We start from the raw sequence: 24,800 nt of genomic DNA, 5'->3' as shown, positions 1-24,800 counted from the left end.
TCTAATTAGAGATCCTCTGTGTTCATACCACACCTTTTTGAATTCCATCTCCATCACTTCCTTTGAGAGGGGAAAAAAAGTCAGAAGGATGACTGATTAAGATGGAACTCTGACACAATTTTGGATAGGAACTTTGGTTGAGGATATAAAAACCACTCTAATTAAAAATTTAATGCAAAGTGGATCAATCACTTCTTTTGCAAACCAGCTTCTAATTTGTTCAGTCACTTTAGAGCCTATACCAAGATCATTCAGTTTATTAGTATTTTTCCATTTCTCTAAAACCTCTTTCAATAAGGGTAAGCTACTTTTGGGCCTCCTCAATGGAAACATGATGGCAGATAAAGGCCAAATGGCCTATCCAGTCTGCCCAGCCAGAGCATCAACTATCTGCTCCTCTCCCTAAGAGATCCAAAATGCCTGTCCCATGCTTTCTTAAATTCAGACACAATCTTTGTCTCCACCACCTCTACTGGGAAACTATTCCATGCATCTACCACCCTTTCTGTAATAAAGTATTTCCTTAGCTTATTCCTGAGCCTATCACCCCTTAACATCATCCTATGCCCTCTCATTGTGGAGCTTCCTTTCAAATGGAACTTGCTTCATGCGCATTTATGCCATATCTCAATCATATCTCCCCTCTCCTGCCTTTCTTTCAAAGTATACAATCTCTCCTCTCCTGCCTTTCCAGTAGTAGATTTTTAGACCAGTTTGCCTTTGAATAGCCTATCTGGTCTCCAAGTAATGCAAGAGATCTCTGCATACGCTCAGCTTATGAAGAATTTGGGAACACAGCTTGTTTGGCTCTGAGAAAGCCTGATGCATGATCACCTAATTTAGATGAAAGGAGGAAACCATCTTTGAAAGAAAGGATGGTACTACTTTAGCAGAAATGGAGTAAGATGAAAAGGACTAGAAAGAACCTCTACAAGAAAGATCCTGTAATTTTGATACTCTCCTGGCCAAACAAATAGCCACTAAAAAGGCTGTTTTCAATGAGTAATATTTTATTGAAAAATGCTTCAAAGGCTCATTGTTGTGGCTTGGAAAGAGCTCTTTGGGACTAAATTGAGGTTTCAAGGAGGCACTGTACCTCGTAACAATGGTTAAATTGCCTTAACTGCCTGCAAACCCCCCTCCCACCCCTCCACACACACTCAAGAGAGAGTTGCTACCTGAACCTTTAGAAATGAAGAGTTAGGCCCTAATCAAGACTGTCACAAAAAAAGCCAGGATCAATGACAAATCAACAGGCCTCAGAGAGATGATCTGCTTTGTACACCAAACCAAAAATCTAAAGCTACTGTGCACAAATTAGAGCTCATCCAGTAATCATTTTGTAGTAGCCTTGGCTTTTTTTTCTTCTCAGTAACCATTAAATGAAGGTGTTTTGTTGGTGGCCAATGGGTGTCTTTTTTCTGAGTGGTAACCTAGTTTTTTCCCTGTGGTGTAACCATGACAACAGAACAGGCACCTGGAGTGAAACCTGTCACACAGGCTGTGCTAATTAGTCTGTCCTGAAGGGTTAATTAACTTATCTTTTTTATAAGTAGGAAATTTGTCAACCTCATGCAGTGTATAGTGAGTAGTAATACATAGGAACCATTTCATAAGAAGACACCTATATGAAGTGTTTATGGTCATTTTATAAAGACCACTAAAATTCAGGTGTTTAACCACAATAATAATCCCATATATTGTCTAAAACTCACAAAAAAATTTGAATATAGGATATGAACATATAATTAACTCAAACAATAAATGTGTGTGTATATGAAGTGCTCAGAATACAAATCTCCTGCAGGTGAGCTGCAAAGGAATCAACTGGGGACCATCACCACACTTGACTACACAATTAACAACAAATTGGAGCAAGGCACTTATCTGTAAATCTGCAGGCACATGAGCGCCCCAACTTAATTCATAAATCTTTTGCCATAAAACTCCAAGCGGCTCAGCAAGATAACAGCCTCTGTGTGAAACACACCAAGTGCTCATTCCATAATGCATTCAGCTGTTAGCTCCTCTCTACCCAGACCTGAGTTTCGCCTCATGGCTTCTTCAGGAGGGGTAGCATTTCTTGTAACATACTAAAATAAAACAAAAATTAAATCTTAAACCATAACTCACTCATATTCCAACCATTCTCACACACCAAACCCACTGCAACATCTCATAAATACAAAATGAATTTTCAATGCTTCATTAAAACATTCCCCACTATGGCCTTCACACCAAGAAAGGGAACAAAGATAAGGACCCCCCCCCCCCCCCCACACACACACACACACACAATCTATTAATATACATACTGAAAACACAATGAGGGTGGTTGAAGTATGTTTAAACTTAAAAAGCTGTGTCATTGAAAGCAAGTTGAATCAAAAAATCGATTCAACAGGATGAATCGAAATGAAAACATTTTCCCTGAATTGGACAGCACTAGTGCAGACATGTGGTAATGGGAAATAGGTGAAAAATAAATGGGACTAGGAGGCTGGGAGGGGCAACATTGGAGAGCTAGGGGGTAAGAGAAGGAGATGGAAAGTTGATAGGTAGGTGAAAAGTATAAAGGAGTAGGGTGAAATTTGAGTGGACAGGGGCAAAAAAAAAAGAAAGGAAGAAAAGAGCTAAAAAGGGAAAATCAGTATGTCAGAAACAGATACTGTATATTGAGGGAACAAGGCAGGAGGAGAGAGGAAAATTGAAAAAGGATCAACAGCCACTGGAAACAGAAGAAAGACAGGAAAGTAGACAATTGGAACCAGCATAATAGAACATGAAACCGTCCAGAAAACAAAGGTAGAATAAAGTGTTTTATTTGGAATGTATTAATTTAAATATGTTAGCTTTGGGAAATACTAATTGCAGATATATTCAATACAAAATATGGAGCCCCTTTTCAGGTTTTGTATTTCACAGTGTGCCTGATAATGGAGAGCTTTGTGTTGCTGAAAATCAGGATTTTTTTTTTTTTTTGTATGATGACTTCTATGGAGAAATGTCCTAGTTCTGATCTGCACGTTGTGGGGAAGTAGAATATCAGCTCCCATATAACTAATTTTATTATGGTGTGTTAAACTGAGCTTTTCTTTTGCTTTCTTTCTCATTTGCTCCTTATTTGAGCATCATCTATCTCCTTTGTTGGTTTTTTTTCTGAAAAGCAGGTTAAAGTATGTTAGTTTGTCTGTCAGGATCTTTTGTTTTGCTTTAAACATGGATGACCTGGGCCTAAAAAGAGTGGTGCACAAGGCTCTGCTGTCATTTATTTAAGTATTTATATACTACTTATAGCCTACGTGATTTACATTCAGGTACTCCTTCTTTTTTCCCTATCTGTCCTGGTGGGCTCACACTCTTTCTAATGTACCTGGGGCAAAGGGGGATTAAGTGACTTGCTCAGAGTCACAAGGAGCAGCGTGAGATTTCAACCCACAGCCTCAGAGCTGTAACTAGTACCCTCTATGAAGCTGCTGCCATAGGCAGCTGGCCAATCTTGCCTAATAGTTGGGGCAGCCCTTACCCTACCCCCATTTTGGATGCTCGGGTGGGGGGGGAGGGGAGGGGCACCAGCTCATCCAAGGCACCAGATTGCCTTGAGCCGCCCCTGGATATCAATATAAAGGAAAGAAATTATAACTGAACATGCATTAATATATTAAAGTCTCTTATATATATAAAAAAATCATCTGATTAGTCACCAGAGGCCAAAGTTTGAATATTCCTAACTAGAGACCTCTCTGTACATTGGGGATCTCTGTAGGTTAGCAAAATTGCCTATCTGACATATGTATGTGCTGCCCACCTACAAATTATGGGTTGCTATTTTGCAACCTGCCTATGTAAGTGGCAGTACAGACACATGTAAGACCTGGTACTTTTCACATTTATTTTTCCAACATATAATTTTGTGAAATTGATCTACTACAGGCACATTATTAGCCTACCTATGGAGCATCTCTCCCTGCCATGTCTTTTCCTAGAGGCAGAGATGTATCAATTTAAAATGGGACCTGTCATGCGGCATACCCTCTTGTTTGCCAAGAAACTGATACTGTTCCACTGGCTAGACTCTGTCCCTCCCACAGTTTCAGAATGACATATGCTGAAGCTTCATCAAATGACGATCGAACGCATGGACGTGACTGATATGGATTCTGTAAAGGGCCTCCAGCTTCATAGTGTCTGGGAGTCTTTTTGGTCTTCTTTAACAGCATATGATCGTAGTAATGTTCTGAATCTCTAATTGAGTGTCGTTATTTGTTCTCTGATATGGTTGCTCCCTCTACCTCACTTTCTTCTTATATACAATTTTTTTTGGGGGGAGGGGTTGGATTTTAATGCGATTTGTTCAAACAGATTACTTGACTGTTCTGTTTGTGCTGCTTATTTTTGCTCTGTTTGATCAATAAAAGATATTTGAAATAAAATGAAGGCCAAAAACTACACATGGTTATTCAAGTGTATTTTGGAGATAGAGGAACTATCTAAAATGTGCCAGAACACTTTTTAGAAAACTAGTGAAAATGTGTGTGTGTGTGTGTGTGTGTGTGTGTGTGGTGGGGGTTGGGGGGTTCAGTATGCATTTACTTGAAGTGTATTATGTTATATTGCTTAGTCATCTTAGATTTTAATGGATTTTATTTTAAGAATTTTAGGAATAATTGTTTTGTTGTGTCTTTATTACTAGAATTTGTATTGCTTGACTATATAGGATGGACCAAATGTAGGTATGCAGTACAGTGTTCCCCTACGAATTTGCGGTTCATGAATAGTGGTCTCAGTAATTCGTGGTATGCTCCAACCGCCTCTTCCTGTACTAAAGTCAGGCTACACCAATCAGGAACTGCATGTCAAAGCAGCTCCTGATTGGTGTAGCCTGAATTTAGTAACAGGAAGAGGCAGCCGGAGCATACCGCAAATGATTTTCTGCACCCATCGGCGCCCCAGCTGCCCTCTCCTACCTTTTGACAGATGCAAAACTGCATTTGCGGTTTTTCTAAATTCACTGGGGTTCCTGGAACGGAACCCCAGTGAATTTCGGGGGAGTACTGTATTCATTTTTAATTCTTCAGGCACCATGAATAACATTCATGTGAAGTTTTTGTATCAGTTACATCATTTCACATTTACTTGATTATCATTCAGTACTGTATAATACCTATTAAGATCTGTAAAATATAAAGAAATAACAAATAAATACTATATACCTACTTTTGGCCCATCCTGTATATTGATTTTTTTTTTTTTTTTTGTTATCTAATTTATGACTTCTGTTAGACAAGCAGAATATGATATTTGGAGCAAATGAATAGATAGATAAATAGAAGTAATCTGGGAGATAACTACTAAAATGATAAGAGCTTGGACCACAAGCCTCTATATGGTAAGATTTATGAATCTATAAAAAAGGAGACAGAATTTGGGCTAGAGACATTTATATAATGTAAAAGGATATAAACAGTTTACATTTTTCACTGGATAAAAAGTTCTAGAATCAGGGATTATCAGCTGTGAAGCTAAAGGCAGGAAAACTCCTAAGAAATGTTAAAAAAAGGCAATATACTGTACTTTCCTTTGTTTAATTTCTGCTTTCAACTTATAGGTCTTGCTCGTGCCAAGTCAGTCCCCAGCCACACATATTCTAATGAAGTAGTGACCCTGTGGTACAGACCTCCAGATGTCCTTCTGGGCTCAACAGAATACTCCACCTGTCTTGACATGTGGTAAGTACAGTCTTGCTCCTGTTATATAGACCTTTCGATTGTCTAGGTAAACAATGTGATAGATTTGAATTAGGATTAATGATAACAGAATAAATAGCTTCTGTAAAGTCACCTTAGTAGATTTTTATACACTTTGTTCCAATAATAATTACTTCTTTATTAATATCTAGTAATGATATAATGGAGGCAATTCTATAACTTGGCACCAAGATGTTGTATCACAGGGAGGCACACTCAGCTCCAGTTCCATAACAGCTTCATGGTGTGCATGTCATTATAGAATACTAGTGGAAAATTGCATGGCAACTCAAATTCTGTGTGCAATTCTGGTTATCACATTTCAAAAAAGATATACATAGCAGAATTAGAAAAGGGCGATGAAAATGATTAAAGAGATGGAACGACTTCCCAGTGAGGAATGCCTAAAGCCGCTAGGGCTCATCAGCTTGAAGAAGAGATGGCTCAGGGGTGATATGGTAAGAGGTCTATAAAATACTGAGTTGAGTTAAAATTGTAGACGTGAGTCACTGGTTTACTCTTTCCAAAACTACTAGGACTAGGAGGCATGCAATTAAGCTACTAAGTAGTAGATTTAAAACAAACTAGAGAAAATATTTCTTCACACAACATGTAATTAAACTTTGGAATTTGTTGCCATAGAATATGGTAAAAGCAGTTGGATAATTTCCTAAAAGTCCATAAGCCATTATTAAAGATGGACTTTGGGAAAATCTATTGCTTGTCCTAAGATAAGCAGCATAAAATCTGTTTTACTCTTTGGGATCTTTCCAGGTACTTGTGTCCTGGGTTGGCCACTGTTGGAAACAGCACATAGGCTTGATGGACTTTTGGTCTGTCCCAGAATGGCAATTTTTATGTTCTTGTGCCTCAAGGGAATTTATTTATCCAAAGTGATATACTTAAATATTTTACTGGCTCACTTTGTTATTCAAAAACAATGTTAAATCAATCAATCAAGTAACTGAAGTTATTTAGTGAACACTCAGATCCACAGCTGAGGTCTCAGTGAAATAATCACGGAGCAGCTGTTTTGAGAGACCATCATCGTTGTTCACAGTCTCACCCACCAAACAACAGCTAAATAATAACACATAGATGGTAAAACAAAACCAACTTAGCTTTGAATGGAGTGGGTAATCAATGTAGCTGCTCCGGGTTCCTTTTTATTCAAATGACTGCATTCATTACAACTGCCGACCCCCCTACCTAGGTTTCACCAACTGGCTTCTTCAGGAGGGGTACTACAAATGTAAAACAACCACATTAACACTAAAACACTTCAGTTACCACTACTATAATTTTTACACGATAATCACAATTAACTACCACACCATTCACATTCAGACCTACCGGCATAACGCACTCCACACTACTCACAGACACATTAGCTACTGGCGACGAATTTCCATCAGCAGGCCCTACCATATATGCACATCCCCCTCAGCCACGTCATACTGACGTCAAACTCGTCACTGCAATCTAACCACAAACCTACTCCTTCTATAAATGAAACCATTCGATTTCATTATTTAACCCTGTAGGGGTCAAAGTATGCCACTGAAAAATAAATTTTTGTTCTAAATATAATAAACTTTGAGTCACATCCCCTGTTGTTTTATGTGTCCTAGCTATTACTGTATGTTTAACATCTTCAATTAAATGCTGCCGTTCAAGCCAATGGCTCACAAGAGGAGCCGACATACGGTTACATCTAATATTACTCAAATGTTCGGCAATTCGAGTTTTAATGGCCCGCCGAGTGTGCCCAATGTAATAAAGCCCACAGGGGCATATTATACAATATACAACTGCCGTAGAAAGGCAGTTTAACATTGATTTAACATTGTTTTTGAATAACAAAGTGAGCCAGTAAAATTTTTATGTTCTTACATGTTTTGAGGAAATTGAGGAACACCCACTTATGACAGAACAGTGGTCGGTGTAAGTTGGCATCTGCCTAAGTACACCATTAAATATGCATATTCTGTAAATTACACATGTTACATGGCGACATGCCATAGCCCATCCACACTCCACCCATATATAATGCCCCCTTACATTTAAGCTGGATTCTATAAATCATGCTAAAATAATGGGCAGAGGAAAAGATCAGAGCTAAGCATGATTCTGTAAAGAATGTGTGCCCTTTATAGGATCACACGTAGTGCTGATTTCTGCAACCAAGCTTTAAGAGTCAGACTTATGCCTGCTGAAACCATTTGTAAATGCTGGTGCCCAAGGTGGGTACACTGAGGTAGTGTTCTACAACTATGTATATAATGATTTGGAATGTGCCCCCCCCCCCACATGCCCATAGCAGTCATGCCCTCTTTTGAGATACATGCTATGGGAATTAGGCGCACTACCTTATCAAATAACATAAAGTCAGATGCATGCACAAATTTTATTGGGTGCCAACATCAATAATTGATTGTTAACACCAGGGCTGTGGAGTCAGAGTTGGAGATGTGAAGTTAGGGAGCTAGATGCACTAAATCAGTGGTCTCAATCTTAAAGCCTTTGCAGGGCCACATTACAGGTTTGTAGGTACTTGAAGGGCCTCAGAAAAAATAGTTAATGTCTTATTAAAGAAATGACAATTTTGCAGGAGGTAAAACTCTTTATACTTTATAAATCTTTCCTTTTGGCTAAGTCTTAAAATGATATTGTAATTTATATCTGAAGAGACATATAAGAACAAAAGAAGCACCATCTCCGCATCAGACCTTCGGTCCATCAAGTCCAGCGATCCGCACACGCGGAGGCCCAGCCAGGTGTACACCTGACGTAATTTTAGTCACCCATATCCCTCTATGCCTCTCGCAAGGAGATGTGCATCTAGTTTGCTTTTAAATTCTAGAATGGTAGATTCCGCAATAACCTCCTCTAGGAGAGCATTCCAGGTGTCCTCCACTCGTTGCGTGTTGCAGAACTTTCTGATAATGATCAAGAAAAGGTTTTATTTTACTTTTGTGATTATAATAAACATACCGAGGGCTTCAAAATAGTACCTGGCGGGCCGCGAGTTTAAGACCACTGCACTAAATCCTCTGATGGTATTAACAGTTGTCGCTAAACTGGTTTGACTGTTTAAATCAGTGTTCTTCAACCTTTTTACACCCGTGGACCGGCAGAAAAAAAATAATTATTTTGTGGACTGGCAAACTACTAGGACTAAAATTTAAAAACCCCGTTTCCGCCCCATCTCCGCGAGCTCGGTCCCCACAAATCATCTGATCCCATCCACACAAGCCTCAGTTATGATTTTATATTGAATGTATTTTATTAAAGTATAAAAAGAAACAATATTCTGTAGAATTGTCATTTTATAAATACAAATAATTCAGAGCAAGGATCAACAAAACCCCTGTCTCCCCTCCCCTTAACATATATCCCCTCTACTATCAAGAAAACTGAACAAGCCAAATTATTACAGAATGCTACACAGAAATATCATGCTAACAGAATACTGAAGTAACACATGACAGGAATAGTTTTAGGGGAGTGCAACTAGGGCAACTGCCCCCTGGTCAGAGAGCGCCCTAAGCCAGCTGGAAGCTAAAGAAGCACTGCCTGGGTTTTGCAGTCCCCAGTTATGTCTAACACCAGCTCTAGCAGGATATATATTTCAAATCTGATATATTCTAATCACAAAATAGAAATAAAATTATTTTTTTTTTACCTTTTGTCGTCTCTGGTTTCTGCTTTCAATCTTTTTTTCACTCTCTTCCTTCCAGCGTATGCTCTCTCTGTCTCTTCAATCCAGCATCTTCCCCTTCCATATGGTATCTGTCTTCTTTCTATGTCCCTCTCCCCTTTCCATCTAGCTTGTGCCCCTCTCTCCTTTTTACATGATTCATTCCATCTTCACTGCTCTCTTCATTTTTATCTCTCCTACACCATATCTATCATCGTTGTCCCTCTGCTTATTTTTCTGCTGACCCCTTCCTATCATCAATCTCTCTACTTTCTCATGCCTGTGTCTCCACTTCCCCTCCTCTAATCTCTCTGCCAGCTGTTTCCTTCCTTTTTTCCTTCTCCCTTCCCTCCTCCTCCTGTCCAGCAGTAACTCTCTTCCCTTCCTCCCCTCCCAGCAGCATCTTTCCTTCTCCCTCTCCAGTAGCAGCTGTCCCTTTTTTTCCCCTTGCCCACAAGCTTCCCTTCAGGTCCAGTAGCAGCTGTCCCTTTTTTTCCCTTGCCCAGCAGCTTCCCAGACACCTTTCCCTCCTCCCCTCCCAGAAGCATCTCTCCTTCTTCTCCCTCTCCAGTAGCAGCTGTCCCTTTTTTTTTTCCTTGCCCAGCAGCTTCCCAGATTCCTTTCCCTCCTCCCCTCCCAGAAGCATCTCTCCTTCTCCTTCTCCCTCTCCAGTAGCAGCTGTCCCTTTTTTTTCCTTGCCCAGCAGCTTCCCAGATTCCTTTTCCTCCTCCCCTCCCAGAAGCATCTCTCCTTCTCCCTTTCCAGTAGCAGCTGTCCCTTTTTTCCCCTGCCCAGCAGCTTCCCAGACTCTGATAGTGGTTTTCTCCCCTCCCAGCAGCTCTTCTTACTTCCCAGCGCAGCGATTCATGAAGGCAGCCTCGGGTCCTTTGTTGGGTCGCGCCACCTCTGAGGAAAGAGGAAGTTGCATCCGCGACTCAGCAAAAGCCCCGAGGCTGCCTTCGTGAATCGCTGCGCTGAGAGGTAAAGGAGAGCTGAAGAGAGGGGAGAAAGCCACTTTCGGAGGCTCCCCAAGATCTCTCCGGCCCAGCGCACGCTTCCGATGCTGATCTTGCCGGTCCTGCCCTAAGTAATGACTAACAGTTATAAAAAGTGAAAATGTGAAAGATATAAGCAAAGTTGAAAAATAGAAAACAGTTCATCAAAATATCCAGTGAAAAAGATCAATTCCTTCTTCATGGAAGTTCATAGATAGAAAATTCACTAAAAAATTCAAGGACTAGATAATAATAACAGTTCATTAGATGAATGTTAATTCACTCACTCAGAAAAACATAATGAGATTAATGAAATTCATGCATTCAATAGCAGTTCAAAAAATCTTGAATGACATCCATCATAACCAATTTGCACACTAGCCCGGAACTTGAAGGAATAAATACTTAGCTTAACAGTATAAAGCAGAATGTTGCCTGTAGAAATCTCCACTCAACAGAGCTCCGTTTCGTCACCTTCATCAGGAGCGGGGATCAGAAAAAAATATAAAAGGACGACAAACCACCAATCAGGCCGTCAGCCACATAAAGTCAAAAAGGGCGATGGTTAAATAATAATGCCATCAGCCACATATCCCGAAGCAAGAGCAAATAGCACCGCAGCATCGGAGCAAAGTGAAATAATAATGGCGACTCAGGAGTTTAAGACACTGAGAGAACCCAGCAGAGGCCGTGCTCCCATACTGACGGAATGACATCAAAAAGGACGTGAAAAAGTAACTCAGCTGTAGAGTCCTAAGAAATAAAAACATAATACATAAAAAATCCTGGAAAAATGAAGGTATAAACAAAAAACAAAAACATACTTGAAAAAGGACATGCGCTATGCATTGAAACATCTATCTACATTTTCATTAAGTCCCATAGAAGGGAACAATTTCAGTTGGAAAATCCAATAGTTCTCTCGTTGCAATAGGTAAGTATTTCTGTCCCCATTGAAGTTAGTATGAATTTGTTCCAAGATACCCCATTGGAGTTGAGAAAATCATGGTGATGAATATCATTATGGGAGACCATCGGAGCAGTCAGTTTTCTGATTCTCAAACAACTGCAATGTTCAATGAGTCGTGTTCTGACGCTCTGGGTGGTACATCCAACATAGGTTAGTCCACATGGACAAGAAATGACATACACTACAAACTGGGATTAACAAGTAGTTATAGATTTAAGAAAATATGCTTGTTTTGTGACAGGATGGACCCATTTATTGCCTGAAACGGACATATTGCATACAGAGCATTTCCCACATGGAGAGTGATACCCTTTGCCTTGTTAGAACTGGGGTTTAACTTGAAAATCTGAAGAAACTAAACGTTCAGAAAGATTTTTGCCCCGAGTAAAAGCAATACAAGGATTCTCCTGGAATGCTGGATGAAGTTGTAAAATGTGCCAGTGGGTTCTAATACTGGCCGTTATCTGTGAAGATTGAGTTGAATGAGAAAGCACACAAATATGATTCGAAGGAGCCTCCCTGCTATTACCAGCCAACAACAAGTCCCGGTTGGCGTGCCATGCTCTTAAAAAGGCTTTATGGAGAACATTTCTGGGGTACCCCCTAGCCAAAAATTTATTATGTAAAATTTGGGCTTCTCTTTTAAAATCTTCATCAGAAGTGCATATGCGTCTAGCACGTAAGAATTGTCCAATAGGAATGGCAGCCTTAAGGCGTTTGGGATGACAGCTCGAAAAAGACAAGAAGTTGTTTCTTTCATTAACTTTATGATGAACCCTGGTAGATAGCTGCCCATTCTCCATGGTAACGCTAGCATTCAAAAAAGTGAGTGAATGTTTATGATAGGTTATTGTAAAATGTAAATGACCCGTAAGGGAATTTAACCAATTAATAAAAATATGGAGTTGTTCTTCAGAATTAGTCCAGATGAAAAAGATATCATCTATAAAATGCATCCATCCTGACACATGTTGAAACTGGGTGTTAGTGTAGTATATAAAGTCTTCTTCAAACTGGGACATAAATAAATTTGCGATACTGGGGGCAGTGCCCATAGCGACCCCCTGTAATTGTTGATAGAAGTTACTATCAAATCTGAAATAATTCCAAGTTTCCAAGTTTATTAAATATTTTGATTTATCGCCTGTTCAAAATTCAAGGCGATGTACAAGTAAATAAAAGTTTTTGGTAATGTACATACAATAATTAAATTAAAAAAATAATAAACTTATGTATACAGATTACAATACATTTTAGAGGGAATTTCTACAAACTATAATGAAACAAAAGGAAAATTATTTAATGGTTACAATCGCTATTAAAAACATTAAATTCAAGGGAAAAACATTAGGAAGGGGAGACGAAGACATTTGGCCTAATAGTTAAACTAAGAGTATGAAGGATTTAATCATTAAAAGCATCTATAAATAGAAAACTTTTTAGTTCAGACTTAAATTTTGACAGGTTTTTTTCTTGTCTTAGATATAGTGGGAGGTTGTTCCAGGTTTGAGGGGCTGTTATTGAAAAGATTGTGCTACGTCTTGTGTTAATAACTTTTAGTGATGGAATTGCTAATAGATCTAAGAGATCTAGAGGTGGTATAAGGTATCAAAAGTCTATATATAAAGGCTGAAGTTTTGTATTCTATAGCTTTAAAAGTAAGTAAACATAGTTTATATAATATGCGATGTACTACTGGAAGCCAGTGTGCTTTCTTAAGTAGGGGTGAAACATGATCAAATTTTTTGGCTTTATAAATTATTTTAATAGTGGCATTCTGAATTAATTGTAACCGCCTAAGCTCTTTCTGTGGTAAACCTATAAGTAATGCATTACAGTAGTCAATTTTAGAGACTACAAGGGAATGAATTAAGATATTTAAAGATTTTGCACATAAAAATTTTGATATCGATCGAATCTGGCGAAGTCTATAAAAAGTAGATCTTACCACTTGGCTTATGTGATCATGGAAAGACAATTTATTGTCAAATGTTACTCCTAGGATCTTGATGTTCCTAGCCATCTGCAAAGTAATGCCCTTAATAGATATTGGCGAAGAAAGTATTTCACCATCTTTCCACGGGAAAAACATAAGATTTGATTTCTGAATATTTAAGGCGAGTTTGTTGGTTTCAAGCCAGCAATGAATTTGGTTTAGTTTCTCATTTATTGTTGCTATGTCTTGTGGATTTTTAGTGTTAATTGGATGTATTAATTGGATATCGTCTGCATACGCATATACTGTGAATCCAATGGATTGACACAGAGTCAACAGAGGGGCTAAGAAAATATTAGAACAAGGTGAGTCAAACTCATTAAAAATGAGGTGGAAATCCTACCAGAAGGTTCACGTAAGGCAAGAGTTTTGGCTACAATTTCAAGGGCTTGCTCCTGAGGGATGCTGGTGTAGAGGGCTACCACATCTAAGGTAACCAAATATGCATCTGTATTCGGCAATTCCAAAGTTTGAAGTTTGCATAAAAATCTGTGGTGTACTTGATGAAAGATCTGGCTTTACTTATGAAAGGTTGGAGAAAAAAGTCCAAAAACTGAGACAGTGGTTCCAGAACTGTATTTTTCAGGGAAACAATGGGCCTCCCTGGAGGGTTACTTAGCGATTTGTGAATTTTAGGCACCGTGTAAAATACTGGAATTCTAGGATGAGAAGTTTGAAGAAAATGGCTTTCAGCTTTGGTGACCATACCAATTTGTAAAGCTTCCTGAACCAGTTTTGATATTTCTAATTGTAGGGACTTGGTGGGATTAGTGGGGAGAAGGACATAATTTTGAGAATCCCCCAACTGACGGAGAGCTTCTGATTCATATTGTTGTCTGCTCTGGATAACTATAGAACCACCTTTATCTGCTGGTTTAATAATAAGACGTTGATCTTGTTGTAGGGTCTGAAGTGCCTGAGACTCTGCAGATGTCATATTAATAAACCGTTTTCCAGGTTTGTGATGAACAGTTTCAATACTGGTCAAATCTTTCAAAACCAGGTCCCGGAATGTAGCTATATGAGAATCTATGGGACCTGGAGGAGTCCATGAAGACTTAAGACAAAACAAACACATATCAAGATCAGTATTAATCTGAGAAAAATACAGTGACACGCAGGGGGAAGCCCTGGTGGGCAGGCTGCGAGAAGCCTGTTCACCATGCTACATTTGCCAAGCCAGTCACAGCCACCGCTGCTGCCACTTAAGAGGCCCAGAGGTATGCCTGGAATCAGGACTCACTGAATTGGCGAATCTGATTTAAAAAAAAAAATGAATCAGTTCAAATCAATTCACCAAGGTGAATCGATTTGAATCGGGCAGCACTAATTCTGAGGTCTGGCTGGGACCAGCAATTCTTAACTGTCTCAAGGACTGTTACAAGACTGTGTTTGGGTGTTGCGGTCACAAGCCCTAAGAAATACCAGGACTTTTGTTTCTTGAACAAAGAGATTGCTACTTATATACCTGTCCTTCTGAAGTAACAGGGTGCAGGATTTCCTTTCTTTTGATCAATAAAGAGTATTTCTTTACTGCTTGTGTCTGGGTCTGCCTGTGTGAGCACAGGCCTGAACCTAAACACTGCACTCGCTGTTACAGGGATGTTCTGACATGGATGTCCTTTCAAAAAAAATGCTCCTCCATCTATATTGTGTTTGTCTTTCCTTTTCAAACACTGCTTAGTGATGTGTTTAACTATGCTGCTTCAATATATTGTAAGAGGTTTTTTTTTCTCCTTCCCTCTTTAAAAGCTGTCTGTTTCTGGTTTATACCTTGCAAAACTTTTATTCTCAACAAACTGAACCTGTATGCTCATGTTAATATCATATATGTGATTAGCAGAAAAACAAATATAACAAAAACAAAATTAGCTAAAGGTGAAAATCAAACTTCAGGATGTTGAAGGGAACAGCAGCAGACTAGTCAAATAAAAATTACAGTCAAGCCTTACTACAGATAGCCAGCCAAAGAACACAATGAGAAATTCAGAATCTTCCCCCCCCCCTCCCCTAAATTTGGCATTGCTTATTTAAATTGCTCCAAAATATAATGCTTTTCTGGTGAGTCCATTATGAAAATGATTACAGGGCATTGGCTGCAGTTCTGATAAATGAGCTTGGTTGAGTTTTTCAATGCAACCAAAAATGGCATCGTGAATACAGTTGAGCAGAAAACCATCTGCCCCCAACAGAAGTGTAAATATTGTCTGTTGGATGGTGGCTGGGAAGCAGGTGGCAGTCACTGCGGGTTATTTTTACACTTCATTTGCCACTGTCGGGCATTAAGACAGTAACTAAAAACTAATGATCTACAAAGAGCACTCCGTTTTCCGGCATTCTGCTTAAATAGCCAGTGGCCATATAATAGCAGTAATGAAGACATACATGCATTAATGCTGGCGGCTAGTGATGAAATTTGTGTGGCATGAACTATGAAGTGCATTGAAAGCCCCTGATCTGATGAAAGGGCTTATATGAGCTGTGTAACATGAGTATGCCTCAAGGGGTTTAGTTTTTCTTTGATGGCCTTTTTTTGGTCTTGAAGAGACCCTTCTTGGATAGCTTTTCTTAATCCTGAAGTTTTACAGTTATTTGAAAGCCAGTGCAGGGGACATTAGCCTTTATGCTTTTTTTGCTAATTGGGGTTCCAAAGCTCTAAAAATTGTACAAATATAATTGGACGAGGTTTAAAGAAAAAGATCTGTACCTTTGCTTGTTCCTGTACATTGACGGCATGTTGATTTGCCCATTAACGGACTGCATCTGGATTTTGAAAATGAAAAGCCACAAAGGGATGAAACTAGTGCAGCTGGCTGAAAGCTATATTTGCTAGAACTAGCCATTAAAGAAGCTAATCACGGTTTGAGAGCATTCTTCTCTTTCTATAGGGTTGCCTAAAGTTAAGTGCCAATTGTGCATGTAATATAGCATACTAGCACTTGTGTGATTGTTGACAGTTATGAAAAAATAAAAAAAATGATAAATTAGTAGGAGGAAAAGACCTTAAGAGCTCCTGGAGATAAGGTATGGAACCTAATCTTGCTTTATACCACTGTTAGGAGCTATCATTGATCATAAAAACCTCCAAGTAGAAAATTCTTCTTATGATTCAAAAGTAATCTTCGTAATCCTTATAATTGTTCAATCCTTATAATCCTTATAATTGTTCAATCAATTATAACCAGCATACTTGTGAATAAATGACGTAATTAAAGTACTTAGCTGAAACGTGCTGTTCTATAGGTAAAACACACTGTACTCAAACTTTAAAAAAACAGGTGTATGTAATGCAATAATTCCTGGTACATCACATTATCCCAGGACAAGCAGGTAGCCTATTCTCACATGTGGGTGACATCATCCACGGAGCCCCGGATGCGGACAGTCTCGCAAGCAGACTTGCTTGTAGAAACCCTAGAAGTTTTGCAACTTCCACACCGCGCATGCGCGAGTGCCTTCCCGCCTAGCGTAGGGCACGTCTCCTCAATTCTCAGTTTTCCACGGAGCCGAAAAGTCCATCTTTGACACTTTGCGCTGAACTTAGTTTGACTTCGTGCCTTCTCTAACCGCAGCTCATGTTTTATTTCTTTATTATCGTGTCGCTGTGCTTTTTCTTTCTTTCATGTGTAAAAAAAAACAACACAATTCTTCGTGTTTTTTTCGTCGAGTGACGGCAGGGTCTGCCGCGCGCCCTTAGCCTGCAGGCTTCGATTTCGCTGTGGCTATTTTTCCTTCTATGTCCCGGCCAGTCACAGGCTTCAAGAAGTGTAGCCAGTGCTAGGGTGCGATCTCCTTCATTGACCCACATCAGTGGTGCCTTCAGTGTTTGGGGCCTGACCATTGCCCGGAGTCGTGCGTTCGCTGTGCTACCCTTCAACCTCGAGTCCTTAAATGCCGTCGAGTTCAAGTGGGGAAGATTTTTGGAATGGAATCTCCCACCCCGGTCTCGACCTTGACCTCTGACTTGGTCAAGCTTTCCACCTCAACCTCAGCTTCGACTCTCATCAAGCCTTCCTCGTTTGGAAAGTCCTTGTCCTCGACGACATGAGCTGAGTCTTTTCCTGGGAGTCCCTCAGGTCAGATACCTCAGCAGATGCTTCCAGCAATAGTTCTTAAGCTGCCCAAGAAGCATCCCTCCAAGGCAGAGCATAGGTCTTCCTATTCGTCCTCGGAGCCTTTAGCCTCAGCAAGTGTTCCAGTTAAAGACTCGGATACACAATTATTGCAGGCTACCATCCAGACCATTTTAGACGGGAGTTTGGTAAATTACTTGCCAAACATTTTCCTGTCTCGACTCTGCCTCCTGCAGTCCAGCCTGTGCACTCAGCAGTCTCACAAGGAGTTGAGTCCTTGCCTGTGCCTCGAGCTGAATCTACACACTCTATGCAAGGAGTTGAATCTTTGGGAGTGCCTCGAGATACATCGATCCAAACAACTGAGTCTTCTATAGTGTCTCGTCTTCGATCTACAGCTTCCAGCCCTTCATCTTCAAATAAGACATTGCCCTTTTCGAGGCACAGGGTGAAGTCTCCTCGATCTCGAGCATGACTTGCTTCCAGGCATCACTCTCATCGCCAGTCGAGGCACTCATCCATGCATTCATTGAGGTACAGGTCCTTTTCAAGAGATGAGCCTCGCTCATCCAGGCATACCAGTTCTTTGAAGCCTCCAACCCCGTGGGTTCTGCTTCCCCAGCGACTCGTCCATGCCTGCTTATTCGCTTGGATATCGGTACTCTAGAGAAGCTTCGCCTTCGTTCTCTACTTGAGGCGCCACGAGGTCATTGAGTCTCTCTCGAGGCCATCCTCTTGCAGATCAATTATCCTTTTCCTCCTTCCTCCATCAAATGGCTGAGGACCTGGATCTCAAATTGGACTCTTGTTCTAAGTACTCTAAGGAGTATTTAGAAGAAATTAGTTTGCCTCGACCTCCTGTGGAGTCTCTCAAACTCCCTCTCAACAGGCTTCTTTCCCAGACTTTCAAACGGAACCTGGAAACTCCTTATTCCATGCCTGCTGTTCCAGGCAAGCTGGAATCAAGGTATTGAACTGTACATTGCAAGGGCTTTGAGAACACTCAACTTTCTCATCAGTCCCTTCTTGTGGAATCTTCTTTGAAAAGGACTAATCCTTCCAGGGTCCATGCTACCGTTCCTCCTGGAAGAGAAGGCAGGACCATGGACAAGTTTGGCTCTCACCTATATCAAAATCCTATGATGGCACCCAGAGTTTTGAATTATAATTTCATCTTTACTACCTATTTCAAATATTTTATTGACAAACTGCCTGGCTTTGTTAAAGATCTTTCTCAGCACAGGCTTTTGGAGTTCCAGCAAGTCATTGCTACACTGGCCCAACTCAGGTTACACCTTCTCCAGTCATCTTATGATGTCTTTGAGCTTTTCTCGAGGGAAGCAAAACTGTCTGGTGGACAAATTGAGTCACCTTCTCCAACCTTACAAATGGACACTCAATTCATCACTTCTTCATCACATTTTCTCTCAGAGGGGCACTCCTCAGATAGACCTCTTCAGGTCTCCCCACAACAACAAATTGCCTCAGTTCTTCTCAAGGATATATTCTCCTCACAGACTAGAGGCAGCTGCTTTTCTTCTGGAATGGATGGACAAGTTTCTGTATGCGTTCCCTCCATTCCCTCTGATTCTCAGGACTCTTGTCAAAATCAAGACCGAATATGCCACCATGATTCTGATAGCTCCTCGGTGGCCCAGACAAACGTGGTTCTCCCTTTTACTTCAACTCGGCAGCAGGGAGCCATTCCTTTTACCAGTCTTTCCCTCTCTGCTTACACAGAGTCAAGGATCTCTACTTCATCCCAACCTGCAGTCTCTACACCTACCAGCTTGGTACCTCTCAACCTGAATGCTACTTTACAGTTTTCCCAATCTGTTCAGGACATTTTAGAGGCTTCCAGGAAGCCTGCCACTATACAATGGATTTTCTGCTTGGTGCACCACTCATCTCAAGGAGCCTTAATCTACCTCCTTGTCTTCCGTCTTGGAGTATCTATTGCACTTATCTACCTATGGCCTCCATTCAACATCCATTTGAGTCCAACTCAGTGCAATTGCGGCTTTTCATCAGTCTATTGAAGGGAAACCCCTCTCTACTCATCCTGTGGTTTACAGATTCATGAAAGGACTTTTCAATATCAAACCACCTATTAAGCTACCTTCAGTGGTTTGGGATCTCAATATTGTTCTTGCTCAACTGATGAAGCCTCCCTTTGAACCCATGGCTTCGGCTCATCTTAAATACCTCACTTGGAAAGTAGTTTTTCTGCTAGATGAGTTAGTGTGCTACAAGCTTTAGTTGCTGATCCACCTTTCACAGTATTCCATCATGGCAAGGTGGTCCTCCATATTCATCCTAAATTCTTACCTAAAGTGGTTTCAGAATTTCATCTCAATCAATCTATTGTACTTCCAGTGCTTTTTCCAAGACTTCATTCTCATCCTGGAGAATAAGCTTTTCATACTCTGGACTGCAAGCGTGCTTTGGCTTTGTACTTAGAACGCAGCAAACCGCACAGATCTGCTCCGCAACTTTTCATCTCCTTCGATCCAAACAAGTTGAGACTTCCCATTTCTAAGCGCATCCTCTCCAACTGGATGGCTGCTTTCATCTCTTTCTGCTATGCCCAGGCTGGACTGCATCTACAGAGTCGAGTCACAGTCCACAAAGTCAGAGCCATGGCGGCATCTGTAGGTTTCCTCAGATCTACTCCTTTTGAGGAAATCTGCAAAGCTGCCACTTGGTCCTTGGGTCATACTTTCACCTCTCATTATTGTCTGGATGTTTTCTCCAGACGGGATGGCCATTTTGGCCAGGCAGTATTACAAAATTTATTTTCCTAAATTGCCAACACTCCCACCATCCCATTCTGGTTATCTTGGAGGTCACCCACATGTGAGAATAGGCTGCCTGCTTGTCCTGGGATAAAGCACAGTTATTTACCGTAACAGGTGTTATCCAGGGACAGCAGGCAGCTATTCTCAGAACCCACTCGCCTCCCCTGTTTGACTTCTCTGCTAGCTATCTGAACTGAGGAGACATGCCCTACGCTGCATGGGAAGGTACTTGCGCATGCGTGGTGCGGCAGTTGCAAAACTTCTAAGGTTTCTACAAGCAAGTCTGCTTGCGAGGCTCTCCGCATCTGGGGCTCCATGGATGACATCACCCACATGTGAGAATAGCTGCTTGCTGTCCCTGGATAACACCTGTTACGGTAAGTAACTATGCTTTATGCTCACTCACCAGGAATTATTGCATTTTGGATTACGTACTGCAGCTGTTTTTTCAAAGATTGAGCACAGCAGGAGGAATTGGGCACGCCTCCTGTTGCGGACATTCAGGGGAGGGGGAGAGGCCTTTGGGAGTTCTGGCAGGAGGGCGTGGGCATCCCTTCTTCTGACTAAGTTCGCAGGGGGAAACAGCCGCTAAACTGATCGTTGCAGGGAGATTCCCTTGCGGCGATCAATTCATCGGCAACGTGACTCTCTAACTGGCGCCTGTGACATGGATGCTGGTTAGAGAATCAGGGTGGTTAGGTGGGGTTAGGCGTCTGTTTGTCAGGTCATACGTGAGTCTATATAGGATACCCGTGTACGATTCTCAAAATCGTTGAGACCACTTTTTGTTCTTTTGTCTTTTTGCACTATATTTATGCCAGGATTCCTGTTCATACTTCAGATGAAGTATGGATTGCCACAGTTTCATAGTAAACTTAATACAGTTCAGAAATCCATAGTTCATTTGTGTATTTCAATGCAATTATTCAGGAATTTTGGATGCTATCAAAGGTCGTCTTATAATCGATCCACACTCTACTGAGATTTTTGCTTTTCTTACCACTGGGAATAGTAGCTTTTTTTCTGAATTAACTGGTTTTGGTTCATTTGCTCCCCTCTTAATCACAAAGACAGACAGAAGGGCAATGAGTGACATTTACAGAAAAAAACCACAGAGTATTAAATAGGAAGTGTGTTTCAGAAAATTTAACCTTTCTTTCCACTATTAATATCTGTAAAATGAAACTTGTTCATAAAGCTGTGCTTGTATTGTTAAGTACAATCCTCTCTTATAGTTGTGTGTAGTTAGTAATGTTATGTGATCAGTGGAAGGGAAAGTTAAATTAAAGATACCAACTTTCTATGAATTTACACAATGCATTGTTTGTCTGACTGCATTAGAGGTGGATAAATGAGGCTGGATTCAAGCACAGCATGGCTCTTATCCAGTTTCTGTTTTCAAATACAAAGGGGAAATAAGGTGAAGTCAATGATACACTTATAATTGCGGTAGCAGGACTTCACGCAGGTGCATTCAAACATCTCATTCTTTGTAGGGCTGTATAAGACTCCATCTCTGAATTGTCTGTTTTGCCCAGCATTGGACTCTAAGCGGTTAATGCTGGAATTGGCGCATTCTAAGAGCTGAAGAAAGCAAGAAAGTGGGACCAAGTCCTGGGCTTGCAGGAGTAAAAAGCAATGTTTATTGGTGTATATTAACATAATACAATATCATAAAAGTCAGATTATAAAACTCTGGCCAATGACAACAGTTTACAACATTTAAAAATAGTGCTGTATATAAAATCAGCAAACCTTGTGTATAAAATCTGTTGATGCAGTTAATTACATCATGTTATCTTTAATGCAATTAATACATGATAAATGCATTTCTGTTTTTTGGCAATAAGGGGGAAATTCTGCAAATGGTGCCTTAACTTAGGCTCCGGTAAATGCCCTGCCGGTGCCTAAGTTAATCAAGTTAAGTTTCAAGTTTATTAGAAGTTTGATGAATCGCTTATACATGAATTACTAAGCGAATTACATTAAAATCCAAACTATGCATACATTAAAATACAAGATATGCATACAACATATAAATTTAAAAAAAGAAAATAACAACTCAGAAAAGGGGTTAGACCAACAAACCAACAGACAAAACTGGATGTGGAGGAATGAAGGGGTAAAGTTACAATATTAATAATTTTAAAAAGAGGGAAACAATAAGGGAAAAAAACATTAGGAAGGGTATCTTTTTTATTTTTTATTTTTGATAAAAGGTCTACTGCACTGTGGCTATTCCATTCAGAGGGTAAAAGCATCTTTAAACAGGAAGGTTTTTAGATTAATTTTAAAACGGCTAATATCTTTTTCGTCTCTTATATGTTGGGGTAGAGAATTCCAGACTTGGGGGGCTACTATAGAAAATATATCATGTCGTCTAGTGCTGATCACTTTTAAAGAAGGGACTACCAGGAGACCTTGGGTCGAAGAACGAAGGGGGCGAGAAGAGTTATATGGAATAAGTATCCTGTTTATAAATTGCGGTTCGTTTGTGGATAAAGTTTTAAATACTAAAAGTAGAATTTTAAAGGTAATGCGATGGTTAATGGGAAGCCAGTGTGAGGCAACCAGGAAGGGGGTTACATGGTCATATTTTTTCCCATTGTGAATAAGTTTAACGGCAATATTTTGAATTATCTGTAAACGTTTCTTTTCTTTTTGAGTAATGTTTAGTAATAATGAATTACAATAGTCTAGCTTGGAAATAACAAGTGAATGGATAAGTATATTCAGAGATTTTGGTTCCAAAAACTTGGAAATAGAACGAATCAAACGTAATCGATAAAAACAAAATTTAACTATGTTACTTATGTGCTCATGATAGGAGAAACTATCATCGATGATGACTCCAAGTAATTTTAATGATGAAACTGTATTGATAGGAGTATTATTAATGTTGAAGGGAGAGCACAACTTTGTTCCTTGTTTATGTGGAAAGAGTATGGCTTTTGTTTTTGTAATATTTAACTATAATCTGTTAGATTTCAGCCAATTTTTGATTATTTCTAATTTTTGGTTAATCTGGTTTATTTCTTCTAAATTTTGTGGATTTAAAGGATGAGACAGTTGAATATCGTGTGCGTAAGTGTAAATTGTAAAACCTTTGGCTTGACATAGACTTAGTAAGGGTGAAAGAAAGATGTTGAACAGTAACAGGGACAGTATAGAACCCTGGGGAATACCATAATTAAGAGAGAAAGACTTTGAAATAGTATTGTTGAAGTGTACAGTATATTGTCGATTTGACAAAAAGGAAGTAAACCATTGTAGAACTTGGTCACAGACACCAATAGATTTTAACCTATTTAAGAGTAAAATGTGATCAATGGTGTCAAATGCGGCCGATAAATCTAAAGAGAAAATACTGTTTGAAATGGCAAATAACTTTAAATTTAAAGTGCCTACCGGCGCCTAAAGAAAAGGCACCGGAATTGTGCTTATGGTGGCGTCTACTGGTGCCCAACGCCACTTTGGATGTGGTTAACGCCGGAAATGGTATTAGGTGCTGTAAAACACCTACATAGCTGCGATTCCCGACAAAGATAGGTGCCTGGAAAACCCTGGCCTACATTTCTGGCGCCGTTCTTTCCCAGAGGCGCAATTCTCTATACAGCGCCATTATGTGATTGACACATGATCAACGACCACCAATATCGTTACTGTACAGAGAATTGGGGCCTAAGAACCCAATAACTGCAAGTCCTAGGTAAATAGGGTCAGTGGTGCTGGTTAGATAAGTATTCCTTCATACTGTATGAGGTTTCTTTTCATATTTGATGTTAAGTAAGTGTCAACCAGCATGTTAGAAAAGGCATCAGACGTAAGCTGATGGAAAAATCATGAGAACAAAATCATTGTTTTTATTTTATACTGTCCATTAATTTACAATGTTTTCTGGAGCATAAAAAATAATAGTCTAAAAATAAATCACCCGAGTCCCCTTTATCTTCTCAATAGTTATAAACAACAGCTTCCTCCAAGTTCCTACTGCTTAGTTTGAGTTTTGGTATCCAGCAATTTGCTGAGGATCATCATATTCTATAGCATCTCCCTGCAAATATTTCACTTTCTTCTCTTCATGGCTTTCAGGGGGGAGGTTTTATATCTAGCTGAAATGGGTTTTGTATGAAATGCCTGACTGAACATTTGGTTTGTCAGGTGTAAGAACTGTTTATATGTGTTTGACAAAGATGCATTGTGCATCTCAGTGTCTAATGGAGCACTAAGGAGAGCAAATGATGAGTGGCAGTTTAATCAGTCTAGTTTCTGGAGCAATAACCAGGGACAAGACAGGTGCTTGGCTTGATTTTAATCCCTTACTTTTCTCATTTGCTGTATGCCTGGAGAGTGAATAATGAGTATGCTTTTAAATATATAAATCTACGAGAAAAGAGCAACTGAAGGCCATGAACTTGTATTTGAGTGGTTATGCTTACAGAAATAAGGAAAAGGCCCCAATGGCCCTTTTCCTCAAACCAGGTTCACGATTGGTGTCTTGGTTTAAGAATTTCATATGAT

At 39.9% G+C, this 24,800-nt stretch overlaps 1 protein-coding gene across 7 annotated transcripts in view; it reads left to right on the top strand.

Moving 5' to 3' along the window:
• CDK14 (cyclin dependent kinase 14) overlaps nt 1-24,800 on the top strand; it is an 895,761-nt gene that overhangs the window by 487,529 nt on the left and 383,432 nt on the right. For all 7 annotated transcript variants that reach the window (XM_033931181.1, XM_033931186.1, XM_033931187.1 and 4 more), the window contains one exon: nt 5,609-5,729. In XM_033931181.1, the coding sequence (XP_033787072.1) occupies nt 5,609-5,729 (121 nt within the window). The remainder of the gene's footprint in view (nt 1-5,608; nt 5,730-24,800) is intronic.

Source organism: Geotrypetes seraphini, chromosome 2 (assembly GCF_902459505.1).
Source record: "Geotrypetes seraphini chromosome 2, aGeoSer1.1, whole genome shotgun sequence".
Classification (NCBI taxonomy): Eukaryota; Metazoa; Chordata; class Amphibia; order Gymnophiona; family Dermophiidae; genus Geotrypetes; species Geotrypetes seraphini.
Note: the sequence above shows the minus strand (reverse complement) of the source record. Positions and strands in the feature narration are given on the sequence as shown.